Here is a 13,392-nt window from a genome sequence, read left to right on the forward strand (position 1 = left end):
GGTGACAGGCGAGTGTTGCACAATCATGGGGCCCTCTGTGGCTGCACAGGTTGCATGGCTGTGAAGCTATCTCTGACCCTCATGCTGTTTCCTGGAGGAAGAGCAGAGGGGCAGCCCGTATCCCCTACCCATACAGGTACAGCCTGTACTACTCTGGTGACCTCACCCCAAATGTTACATCACATTTAGAGCTGTTTTTTCCTTCCTTACTTTCCTTCTAGATTGAGACCATGGAAGACCTTTATGTGGCAAACACAATTTTTGCCCTCAATTTCTTCAAGCATCTGGCAATAACAAGCCCCACCCAGAACCTCTTCTTTTCTCCATGGAGCATCTCATCCACCATGGCCATGGTCTACCTGGGCTCCAGAGGCAACACAGAAGACCAGATGGCCAAGGTACATTTGTGGTAAAGCTCCATATCAGGGCTGTGTGATTCCCAAACTGAATTGTAGGATTGTTCTTGTTTATGCTCAGGTCATCTTGACTATAGCAAGGTCAGCAATCATCACATGCTCCTAAAGTGCTGGCCCTTACAACATGGATTCCTTAGACTCAGATGTACAAAACAGCCAAACCAGGAAAACCCTCAATTGTGGATAGCAGAAAATACATTGGCTTTTTTTAGCCTGAAAGACTGGAAATAGTGAATAGTGACAACATCTTACATTTTAATAATATAATGTGCAGACTTTTCAAAGTGAATGTTTTGCATGCATTATCTCAATTGGTTTTAAGACAAAATATCATTTTACAGAAGAGAACTCTGGCAGCGTGAGGACTCTGGCACTTCTTAACTCCTAACTCAGGCTCTCACCCATCACTCTGCCACCATGGTGTGTTTGTTCCCCATTTCTATACAGAACTCTTCTTAATGGAGTTAAGACAGTGTCATAAGAAAAAAAGATGTACCAGAGCTGTGGTTGTCACTACACTCACAGAGATGCATGGATTGTGATGAGCTCCAGAGGATCTCGTGATCCTGTCAGTCCTGCATGGTCACATCGACAATATGTGGCCTGGCATTAAGTACGGCCAGCCTTCAAAATCGAGGTCACGGGCATGGGACAGCATTGGGAGGGATTTCTGGATCAAAGCTGCTGCCTTTTTTCCTTGGTGAATGGACACAGACCCAGTCAGGGGACCCTTTCCACCACACCTGAGGCCTTAAAAGTCTGCTGAACTCTGTTGCTCACTGTAATCTTCCTAGGGATTCACTCAGCACATTTAAAAGTCACGTGATCCTGTTCTTACCTTGGTCAGTGACTTGGACGTGGTATCATATCATTAAAGTTCCTTTGCATTAATATACACACACAAACATTAAAATTGAATGCTCTGAGTACAAGCAGGCATTATGCTTTCAGTCACAACATAATACCACTGGCTGGTGTCTGGTTTCCCATAAGAACTGTACCTGAGTATACGAGGGGTCTTCAAGAAGTTCATGGAAGGCTTTGTATTATCTTTTAATTCTATTTTTCCATGAACTTTTTTAGTACCTTGTATATACTTCCTTCCCAGGGACATGATGACCCATGTAAGGTGGACCTCCTCTGAAGTTTGATGTTTCACAAAGAGAGCATTGGCCGATCTCACTGCAAAAAGACAAGGGATTAGATAGATCACTCTCTGTTTGTGGCAGTTTAGACATCAAGACTTACAACAAAACTCAATTGCTCAACTCACTGATACCAGCAGCATTTTGCAACACTCCTTCCCCTTTACTTTCTTACCTTGAAAAAACAAGGATAGAAAACTGCCTTGAAAACTTCAGAAAACATCTGGGTCTTAATACGTTAAGAGTAAAGAAATCAGAAGCAATGTATTTTGGGGCAAATGCTAAATGAAGTACTCTGGGATGTTAAAGTAAAAAAACCTTAATTTTGATACTAAGAAAAACTAACTTATTGGTCACTCTGGACACAAGACAGCTTTTCTGTGTCTAGAAAGTGCTTTAAGCACCTGGAACTATGCAGGGATTATATACAATCTATTTTCTCTCTGCTGCGTGTGCAGCTTTTAGCATTCAAAAGCCAGTTTGATTGCTTCCCAAGTAAGAAAAAAAGTTCCTTGGCTTAGAGGAAGAAGCACAGGCTTGGGGGACAGATTCACCTGTGTTTGAGTCATGGCTTTGCCACCTACTACCTGTGTGAGTGTGGGCATTGAAAGCCCTCTGAGTCTGTTCTTTCATCTATAAAATGAAAATGACAACAGCAAGACAGTTGTGAAAATTAGAGATAATAGGTAAAGCACCTAGTGGCATTCATTTTAATAATAACTAATACTTATTAGTGCCTTAGCCCAGGCACCTTTCTAAGAACTTTTTTTGAATTTCCTCACATAATACAAAACCCTGTGATGGAGGTGCTGTGATTACTGTACTCATCCTGCGGTTGAGGAGATGAGGATAAGAGGCCACCTAGCTGGGGGTTGGTGTAGCTGGTAGAGGTAGTACAGTTGTACTGAAAGAAAAGGATAAAGAGGCATAAACTCCTAGAGAGCACAGGTCTATATGAGATTAGTGTGCCAGCGCGAAATGTTTTGCCTGCTCTTATGTTCAGGGTGAGGCCACAGACCTGTGCAGGCGCAGCTGCCTCTTTGGACAGTGTGCCTGCTCTGCTATTTTCTCCATGGGCTCAGAGTGGACCAGGGTCACCTCTCATCCCCCCTCCTGCAAGGACATCTCCCCAAGTGACTTTTGAAGTGATTTGGGAAAGCTTTAGTGTAGCTAAGTGAACCCTGATGTAAAGGTCACTTTCCTAGGAAGGGAGGAAAACCAGAGAATCTGTTACAGGAAATACTCTTCCCTTGTGTGGGGCAGAGTGGGACAACTTCTTTTCAGTGTTTGGCAGGACTTAGGATGCGTGACTGGAGGAGCAGAGGAAGGCCCCACAAACCCTAACACCTCTTCCTCTAGTCCAGAAATTCACCAACTGGCTGGACGAGGCTGCCTTTCCTTCATTAGCAGAGCCCCGACTGTCCACCCACTTACCAGATCGGCTCTTCTGCACCATGGGCCATGCAGGGATGTTGGGGTCCAGTGGGTCCCAAGGATGTTGGGGATAGGGGGTTTGGTTGGTAGCAGGGTCAGCCTGTGGTGCTGAGACTGGCAGGGCCAGGCTGGGCGGGTGACAGTATTGTGGGGAGGGAATCTGAGGAAGCTTGATAGGGGCCAGCTTTCCTGTGTTATCTGAAATGACCCCCATACATACAAAGAGATTCATATTGTCATCTGACTGATCCCTGTAATTTGTCCTCCCACAGACGTTAATTCCTCTCTCTGTGTGAATGTGGTATGTGTTAATATTTTATATGATACCTGTTAATACTGAGTGACCCATTTTTATGCTTGAACTGACTTTGGCTTGTTTTTGACAGATTGGAAGTGTATTTTTTATATAAGGCCACTGAGAAGAGAGAGATACATGTTTCTGAGTTAACCTTGTTACTTTCTTCAAAATACCAGCATTTTTTTCAAGACAATTTATGGCTTGGATGATAATGTAGATAATTTAGGGAAGAAGTTATAAATCATCTCATAGTAACAAATTGTTTTTCAAAATGTCCAGTATATGTATGAATTAGTATAAAGTACCCCATGCTGCTTCTTGTAAGGGAAATTTAGGTTGGCTGACACTCTCATATTACAAAAAAGAGTATCTGTGCTTGTTCCCCATACACAAAGGCAGGGATCCAGACATAGGACCCCTTAGAGATAGCTGGTAGCTATTGGTTTTCAAAGTTAAGTAATTCAGCAGGAAAGTGTAACCGTCTCTCTAATTCTGATTTTAGGTGTTTCAGTTTGACAAAGTTGAAGTCAATGAAGTCACCTCAGTGACCCCAGACAACTTCACCGGTTGCCAATTCATGCAGCAGATCCAGAAGGGTACTTATCCTGATGCTATTTTGCAGGTATCTGACTCATTCATTCATATTTCTTTTGTATCTTATTTCAGGAATCTTCTTGTCTTACGGTCACAGTGTTAGACTGAGAAGAAACCTCATACAACTTCTCCCATTCACAGAAAGAAAACTAAGACTCAGAGTCATTAAGTAAATATCCTAAAGTCACACCGATAACAAAGGGCAGAGCCAGGGCAGAATCCAGACTTCATGACTTTAGGCCAAGCTATTTCTAAATTCTATCATGCCCCTCTGCCATTAGTTGGGTATGTGTAATTTATTCTAAAACCATGGTAGAGACTCCTAGAATACACATGGATGGATGAGAATTTTCAAAGTAGAGAGGATAGGGAGTGACAAATAATTGAGGAATAGGGAAGGTCAGGCCCAATGACTGCATGAGAGGCCACTGACTCTCAGATATCTCTCCCCCATCTATGTACCTATCTATCTATCCATCCGTCCATCCATTATCTATCTCATGTAGTAATACTTTTTTTCAATATTCCATTTCCTTAAATATCAACTTTTCAGCTAACTTATAGAAACTAGGTATAGATGTGCTCCTATTAGTAACCACCTTCTGTAATCATGCTGATGAGTTAGATTATAGGGAGATATTTCCCATAACTTCTTCCTGGGCACCCTGATGCTCCATGTACCCATCACCCAGGGAACTATGGGCTGAGGAGGTGGAGAGAGTCCCCATAATATGGAGATTCTGCCCGGTCTTCTGCAACACCCGGCAGTCCATCTGGAGGGCTCTGTCCTCTCCCCAGCCAGCCTATTGTTGTGACTGAGCCCAAAGTCTGTCACAGAGCTTATACATTTCAGGTTGTGGGTTAGAAATAGCATTCACTTTTGTGGTTTTCTAAAACCCAGATTTTTCACTGCATAGGGTACCCCATAAAATGAGTACCTATGGAAGCTATGTAAACTTTGTTAGATTATTACTAAGGTAACATTTCCCCCCAGTTTTATTGAGGTGTAATTGACAAATGATAATTGTATTTATTCGAAGTGTACAACGTGGTGATTTGAGAGCCCTGTACATTGTTGAATGATTAGCACAATGAAATTAATTAACACATCCACCACCACAATTAGTTACCACCTGTGTGTGTGTGGTGGTGGGGGGGGCGGTGAGGGCACTTAAAATACACTCTCTTTGTTAATTTTGTGTAAACAATACAGTATTATTAACTATAATCACCGTGCTGTACATTATATCTCCAGAATTTATTCATTTTATAAATATAAAAGTTCCTTAGAAACATAGAAGTTTGGGAAACTGAAAAACAGCCTAACTTTCTTCTATGTTGTTGGTTACTTCCTGGTTAAGTCCAATGCATAGACATAGCAAAATCTGAAGCAAATTAAAATTTATCTTATTAGTTTTAATGTACCACATCCTTATCGAAATTGCTTCCTCTAAGATTCCTCTAAAGTACCAGAAAAAAGTATGCATTAATATAGCATTTTATGGTTGTATTGAGAAAACATTATCATTGCTTAAGAAATATCTCCTTTAGTAGTCCTGTGTTATATACAGACAATTGCTTCTTTCTGTTTAAGGCACAAGCTGCAGATAAAATCCATTCATCCTTCCGCTCTCTCAGCTCTGCAATCAATGCATCCACAGGGGACTTTATATTGGAAAGTGCCAATAAGCTGTTTGGAGAGAAGTCTGTGGGATTCAAGGAAGTAAGTGAAATCTGTCATTGAAATGGCTGGGCCCCAAACCAGCAATTAGGTCACTTTCAAAGCAGTTCTCTACAGTTCATACAAGCAGGGTCAGAATTCCACATCTGGCCTCATATTGAAGCTGTCCCTTCTACTCTCTCTGTCTGTTGGGTTGTCCTTTTCCTGTTCCAAATGCTCCACTTGCAGAGTAATAAATCAGGAGAGGAACATAACTGCTTTCCAGAGCCATGCTTTCACGGGCCAAACCTCTTTCCTCTTATGCAGTGTCTACAAAGCAAAGAGTGTAAGAGGGCAGATAGACTTGGGGCTGGAGTGTGCAGAAGGGGGTCAATGTAGAACTTGTAATCTGCACTATTTCCTCTTTCAGCACCCCCCATCCCACTTAACCAAGCCCACCCCTAACAGCCACCTTCCCGCCATGGCCAACCTTCACCCCCACCCTTGCCCCAGGCCTCCCAAGTTTGATGGGGAAGCCCGTAATTTACAATTACACCATGGCTTGTTCTGTATATATTCTACGTAACCTTTGGCATTTTCTTGCTTTCAAGGAATACATGAAACTCTCTAAGAAATATTACTCTACAGAACCCCAGGCAGTAGACTTCCTAGAATGTGCAGAAGAAGCCAGAAAAAAGATTAATTCCTGGGTTAATACTCAAACCAAAGGTAAAAGCATGAAAATATTTTCTTTTCTTCTTTCCACTTAGAAACATCTAATGTATTTTTTAAAAACCATCCTTGAACTTAGCCCTCACCCCCTTAAAATTTGTCCGGTGTTAGTTACTTTGGTTAATGTAAATTTATTTCTGTTTGGCTGAGTGGTGTTTTAAGTAAGAAAAAATAATTGAGGCCTACTAATGGAAGACATATGTTAAGTACTTAAATATTATGATTTTGGACATTACCTTAGAACAGAACATGAGAGGAAGCAGAGGTTTTCGAACATAGGAAGTATATTTGAAATATATTTGTGTACTTTTCGTCCACAGTGAACAAAAACAAAGGCTTGACCCTGAGCTGACTAACTGGTGTGAGCTATAAAGAATCCTGGCAATGGAGGAGGGAAAGATCATAAAGTTACTTTAACTCTTTCTTCTCATTCACTATGCAGAGCCAATCCATTGTCAAATTCTTTTGGTCCCTGCTTCATCTCTCTTTGATTATCTAAGCCACCTCTATGATTTAAACTTGTGCTTTAATTCTTTCATGGGCTTCTACCTCCCTTTGTATTTTTACAATGACTCAAAGTTAAATCATTCATTCATTGTTATTGAATTCATTCATTCAGTCAACAAATATTTATCCACTGCATCTTATACACTGTGCTTGGAGATGAAGACAGAAATGGTAAACCCTGCCACCAGAGAACTTACAGTCTAGGAAGGCATTCAATCAAATTGGTGATTACTATAGAGTAATAGTATTTGTATGGAGAAGTACAGGGTGTTGTGAGAGAGCAGCACATAGTAGAAGCGGCTGACTGGAATAAGAAATGTTTCAGTGTGATTGAGAGGGTGTGCAGTGGCCAGGCAAAAGGCATGGTGACTGGGGAGAGTCCCAGACACAGCATACAGCATGTGCCAAGGCCAGAGTTGAGAGACCTTGACCCTTCGAGGAAATGAATGAATAGTCTGGTCTGGTATAGAGTGCTAAGGGAACAGGTGAAACTAAAGAGGTAGAGTAACACACTTATGCCATGCCCACGCTAAAAAAATTTCTGTAACCTCCTGCTGTCCTCAGGAGAAGGTCTCATTCTTTACCTTGACATTTGATTTCTCAGAAATCTAACAGACCGTGCTTGTCTTCTGCTGACTTCCTTAGCTTCCTCCCCGCCCCCACAGCATGTTCATTGATCCTTCCAAACTTTCTTTATATGGCTCCCTTAACTACAGGGTTCAATTTAAATGGCAAACAAAGCCCTACATCTTCCTGAAAGTGTTTCCCAACCACTTCCTGATCTTTCCTTTTTCTCAACCCCCTTATTGCTTTCTTAGCTTCATAACTCATGTTAACGTGTACCATACACAGCCTTGAACTGTTATAGAGCTGATTTTAGTTAAGTTTGCTTTGCCTTCCCACCCAGAGTATAATCATTTGAGGGTAGGGCCAGTGTGTCAGACTTCTCTTGTGTCCCCACAAAAATTAGTACAGTCCTTTGTTGACAATGGAAATCCTTCATTCTTCTGAATTTCCAGGTAACATTACAGGCCTTAAATAAATAACTGTTGAATAATAACATATAAATGGATTTCTAAGAGGAAAAAAGTAGAGATTATCATGGAAGCAGAATTGTTTAGCCATTTCACGGATTTATGAGCTGTTAGGATTGGAAATGTCATTGGAGAGTACCTATTCAAACTTACCACTTTGTGGGCGGTGGACTCGATGCCCTGAGGGGTTAGGCTAAGACGCCAAGGCCAGTTAGTGGTAAGGCCGTGCTCACCTCTTCTTCAGATCTCTAGTCTAATTCTTCAAATGGGTGGTTAAAGATTTGACAACTGAATGCAAACAATGAATTTTCATTTAACTCCTATATTAAAACATTGTTTCAAGAATAGTTTGGTGTCTTGATTTCTTAGCTACCACAATGGAAAACACACATGAATTAAGTTCTGTGGAATTTTAAAAATCTTTTATATTTATCTGAAGATCATTAATTTCCTTTAGTTCTTCATTTCCATTGTAGATTTTTAAATTACTGTTCTAAAATATTGAGAAACCACTGACACAAAGGAAGCAGGGAAGGTGAAGATTAACAGAAGTGAAAGTAAAAATGGACAGCAGAATTAAAGAAATGTGGAAGTTTTGCTTTCTTTAAAGAACAGCAAGACTTGTTTTGCTCTTTAAACATTGTGTTCGATGGTTGTAAATCAGTGTATTGCCAAAATGCCAAGCAGCCACTTGAGACCACTGTTTTATCAACTTTCATAATAATTTGAGAGAATTTTCCATTTTATCACATTATGATCAAATACTAGTTTTGCCTATGCATCACAAAGTTAGATACAATATTAGTAGACCCCAATACTAATCAAGAATTTTAGTTGCTTAGGGAATATATTGAATAAACATATTAAATGTATATATTGAAGCTGAGACCACAGTGATTTTTTTAATTAGAGACCAATATCTGTTAGCAATACTTGAAGGTGGTGTACTGTGAAGACAGAACACTTACTCACTCACCAGTGCTGTAACCTTCAGGAGAATGCTAACTTCTCTCACTATGGTGTTCTGTTGTGTAAAATGACATTAATAATACCCATCTAATAGCACAGTTGTGAGGATTAAATAATATATTTTAGAGGCTGGAATACTGCAGACAGGTACTCGCTGTAAATGAACTGTTTCTTAAATCAAAAATTTTTTTAAATGACCACATTCAGATGTCATCATTTCTGAGAATCTTCTCTGGCTCACTCCTTTACTCCCTTTCTCTGGTTTTTCATAGTGCATTACATTATTTAGCTTAATTGCAGAACTTATCACACATTGTTTCACAACTGATTTTGAATGCCTCTTCCTGTCTCCTAGGCTCATTCAGGATAATTCTTTCTTTCTCATCCCTGGTATCTGCACCTCACCTAGTTTAGGTCTAGCACAGCTTAAAAAAAAAAAAGTTTTTGAATGAATCAAATCAGATCCATAGACTGTCTAGACAAGATCTAGAAGGACTAAGTGAAATACTGTAAAAAGGCACTATTATGTTCCTTAAGAGACTTTCACTGACTTCTGAACTGAATAACTCTCATACATACAACTGCAAAACTTTGAGAAAAAATTTTAGAAAAGTGAAAATCTTTCCAAATTTGGTAGTAATTCTAAATTTCGAATGCATTATTTCCTCATTTTCTCTTGGATTTTGCAAACCTGAGAAATTTGTTTCAATTTTACTTATATTTTAAATAAATGTAGAGAAAAACTTCAGCTTGAAGATCAACATCTCTGCAGAGTTTGACAAACGTGGACACTGAGTTTGATGGCTATCTGAAAGATTCAAGAAATCATTTAACATCACAGTTCTTGATCACAAAACCTAAACATATGCTATTTTTTTTGTAGGCAAAATCTCAAACCTGTTACCTGAAGGTTCTGTAGATGGGGAGACCAGGATGGTCCTGGTGAATGCTGTCTACTTCAAGGGAAAGTGGAAAACTCCATTTGAAAAGAAACTGAATGGGCTTTATCCTTTCCGTGTGAACTTGGTATGACACAACAATATGCATTTTTCTAGCATTTATTTTAAGGCCTTAGACAAGACAAAGACAGAAAAATTAGGGACCATGCATTCATTCTCCTACATGACTTGCTAGTTACCAGTTATGCATTCTGGGCAGTTGATTGACTCTTTCTAGCTACTGAATATCATTCAGTGATTTCCTAAGAGGCAGTTATGAGTAGAGAAGAATGGCCCATAATAGGTACTGAAAAGTGTTTTAGTATTATTATCATCATTATTATTGTTGTCTATCTTAACTAAATAATGGATATAAACTTGAAAAATCTAATGAGATCAGTGTACCTACTCTAAGGGTATATAAATAATTTATCTTGTTGATTTTTAAAAACACATTGCTCCCACACTAAAGCAGAACACATTCTCTTTTATGCCTAATAGTAAATCTCTTAATGTCTTACAATTGACTTTCATCGTTTACTTTTTAATACTTGTAGACTAAGCGGACACCTGTACAGATGATGTACTTGCATGGAAGTCTGAACATTGGATACATAGAAGACCTAAAGGCTCAGATTCTAGAACTCCCTTATGCTGGAGATGTCAGCATGTTCCTGTTGCTTCCAGATGAAATTGCTGATGGCTTGAACTCCACTGGCTTGGAGTTGGTGAGGCATTTACTTTCAGTTATTTTAAACTTCTGGGGCTAAACCCACGTTTCACGATATGAAAGTCTACACCTTAGGTAACGGTGTGCTATTTCACACAAAAATATGTGAATCAGTTCATAGTAAACGTGGCATATCTCAAAATTTCATTTAATGCCTTAAGCATGTGTCTCACATGCAGCAGATATTTGACCAATCTGTTAAAATTTTATATCATTTACAATATACTAAAGTTAAAGTCACTGATTTTTTAACATTTGACTTAGAGTATTTTTCCTTCTTTTCTAACACTCATTGTCTTTTTGTTTGATTTGTTTGTTTTGTTTTTTTGTTTTGATTTGCAGCTGGAAAGTGAAATAACCTATGACAAACTCAGCAAGTGGATCAGCCAAGATGGGATGGCTGAAGATAACGTTGAAGTCTACATCCCCCAGTTCAAATTAGAAGAGCATTATGAACTCAAATCCATTCTGAGAAGCATGGGCATGGAAGATGCCTTCAACAAGGGCCAGGCCAATTTTCTAGGAATGTCAGAGAGGAATGACCTGTTCCTTTCTGAAGTCTTCCATCAAGCCACGGTGGATGTTAACGAGGAGGGCACCGAGGCAGCTGCTGGCACCGGGGGTGTTATGACGGGGAGGACTGGTCATGGAGGTCCACAGTTTGTGGCAGATCATCCTTTCCTCTTCCTTATCATGCACAAAATATCGAAGAGTATTTTATTTTTTGGCAGATTTTCCTCACCTTAAAATTGAAAGATTCTGTTTCTGCACAGGATTTTGCAACATGAGCTGTAAGCCTCAGAACTGCTATCTCAAGTGCCAAAAATTTATTCTTTTTTTTTTTTTTTACATATTTCTGTTCTTCTGAACAACTTTTGCTACCCACTAAATATAAACAGACATAACTAGACACCTGTCAGTCATAACATGACAACTCTATTATTTGTTCTCCTAAAATGGGATGATGCCCATTTAGTTGTTCCTTATGATTAGTTTATTTTATAGCATTAACTTTTACTGTGCTATTTATTATTTTATATAATGGTGTTTTTTAAATTATTTTTCATTGTCTATTTAATGTTAACTGATAAAGTTATTGAATCAGGTGATCGGTTAACTATCCAAAGAAATGGATTTACTTATTCTTATAATGAAGGATGAGTAGGTGTCCCTCCATGTTCTTCCATAATAAATACATAGAAGAAAGCATTGAACAGCAGGAAAAAATATATGTGCATTTCTAACATTATGTATCACATATATGTCTGTAACTTATGTAAAATTGCAAATATATAACAAATAAACATGCTTCCATGCAACCATTTGTTGTCATTCCATTAAATCTGCAGATCATAAGACCTGTTATACTTTAATTCCCAGAAGTTGAGTATCATGGCTCATTTGTGGGAACTCAGAAAAAGAATAGAAGGATAAAGCAGCCAAGGGCATAACTAGCCCTCTTGCAAGAAGACAAAACATTAAGGGTGAGTGGGATCATGGACTAAATTTGTTTTCTCACAGTAGCAGAAAGCATAGCAATTCAGGAGAAAAGTCTAGGTCAGAGATCTTTGGGGAAATCAGAGTCTAAACCTCAAGGGCACCAGAATTAAACATCAAGTCCAGTGGTCCAGACAAAAAATCAAGGTCACAATCATTGAAAACAGAGTTCAGAGCAGTGGAGATGGGCTGGATACAGGGGCAGGAGGGGAAACATAAGGTGGCTCCTTTTTAGGGTGTTTGTTTCAAACAGCACTGAATACTTTTGAGCGGGACAGAGGCAGAGAAGAACACAAGTTAAGATCTGAGAACTAAGGCAAGTCATAGGTTTGGGGGTCTGAACTGGCAGCAGAATCTGACTGCAGAAGTGTGGCTGGATCCTGGAAACGTATCCCAGACACTGCACTGTCTTTGATGAAAGGCAGGAATGGCTGATTCACTACAGTGTGGGGGTTAAAAAAGATATCTTAGGATCTTGACCATGTGTATCCAAATCCCAGTTCTAACTCTTTCAAGGGGTATAATCAAAGGCCAAATATGGTGCTTCCTTTTACTTGAGTTTTTTTTTTTTTTTAGCTGGAGAAAATACTGCTTTTATCATAATGTTGCTATGATGATTAAATTAGTTCATATACATCAAGCAATTTACAAGACTGGCATATATAACATTTAATAAATACTAGTGATTATGATCATTATTATCTGTGTAAGTAATAAAACCATCTCACTGTCAGCTAGTCAAACATATGCATAGAATCCCAGAAAGTTATTCAGTTCAATTTTCAAGGCTTGAATCATGGTGTATATGAGTATTTCCTCTAAACTGACATTGTTGAAAATAGGGGTTCATGCTTCTCGCATTTTCCTACATACTTTAAGATTCATTTTCTATTCCAAAAGGTGGTAGGTGGTAACTTTATGAATCATTGTACCTTAAAATATACATACTTCACCCTCAGTATTGAGTTAGAGTACATGTGTAGAATTCTAGGTTTAAAGCATTCTTCAGCACTTTGAGGATACAATTTTATTATCATTTGGCATCCAAAGCTTTTGATAGGAAAGTTGATTTCAAGAAAATTCTCACTCCTTGAAGTTATAATAATTTTTTTTTGTTCTTGATGTTCTTTGATATTTCATTGCATGACGGGGGTTTTTAAAATTGTGTTTTAAAAAATGTATCCTGTTCATTAGCAGATTCTTTCATCTGGAAACTTACACCTTGCTTCAGTTCTGGGAAACCTTCAGACATTACTATGGACTTAACGTTTGTATCCACCCAAAATTCATATGTTGAAACTCTAATCCTCAATTTTATAGTATTTAGAGCTGGGCCTTTGGGAGGTAATTAGTGTTAGATTAGGTCATGAGAGTAGAATCCCCATAATGTGATTAGCACCCTTAAGGAGCTGAGGACACCAGAGCTTTTTCTCTCTGC

At 39.0% G+C, this 13,392-nt stretch overlaps 1 protein-coding gene across 1 annotated transcript; it reads left to right on the forward strand.

Annotated features, from left to right (window-relative positions):
• Nucleotides 1-230: 230 nt before the first annotated feature.
• SERPINB2 (serpin family B member 2) lies at nt 231-11,204 on the forward strand. Its single transcript, XM_063077502.1, has 7 exons — nt 231-398; nt 3,796-3,915; nt 5,482-5,610; nt 6,159-6,276; nt 9,673-9,815; nt 10,285-10,455; nt 10,800-11,204. The coding sequence occupies exons 1-7, from the start codon at nt 231-233 to the stop codon at nt 11,202-11,204; spliced, it is 1,254 nt and encodes a 417-aa protein (XP_062933572.1).
• The last annotated feature ends 2,188 nt before the right edge of the window (nt 11,205-13,392 follow it).

The sequence above is a fragment of the Cynocephalus volans genome, chromosome 13, assembly GCF_027409185.1.
Source record: "Cynocephalus volans isolate mCynVol1 chromosome 13, mCynVol1.pri, whole genome shotgun sequence".
Taxonomy (NCBI): Eukaryota; Metazoa; Chordata; class Mammalia; order Dermoptera; family Cynocephalidae; genus Cynocephalus; species Cynocephalus volans.

Coding starts and splice junctions, on each gene's coding strand:
- SERPINB2 (XM_063077502.1), top strand. CDS start 231: ATGGAAGACCTTTATGTGGCAAACACAATTTTTGCCCTCAATTTCTTC. Junction 3,916..5,481: donor ATCCTGATGCTATTTTGCAG/GTATCTGACTCA, acceptor TTTCTGTTTAAG/GCACAAGCTGCAGATAAAAT. Junction 9,816..10,284: donor ATCCTTTCCGTGTGAACTTG/GTATGACACAAC, acceptor TAATACTTGTAG/ACTAAGCGGACACCTGTACA.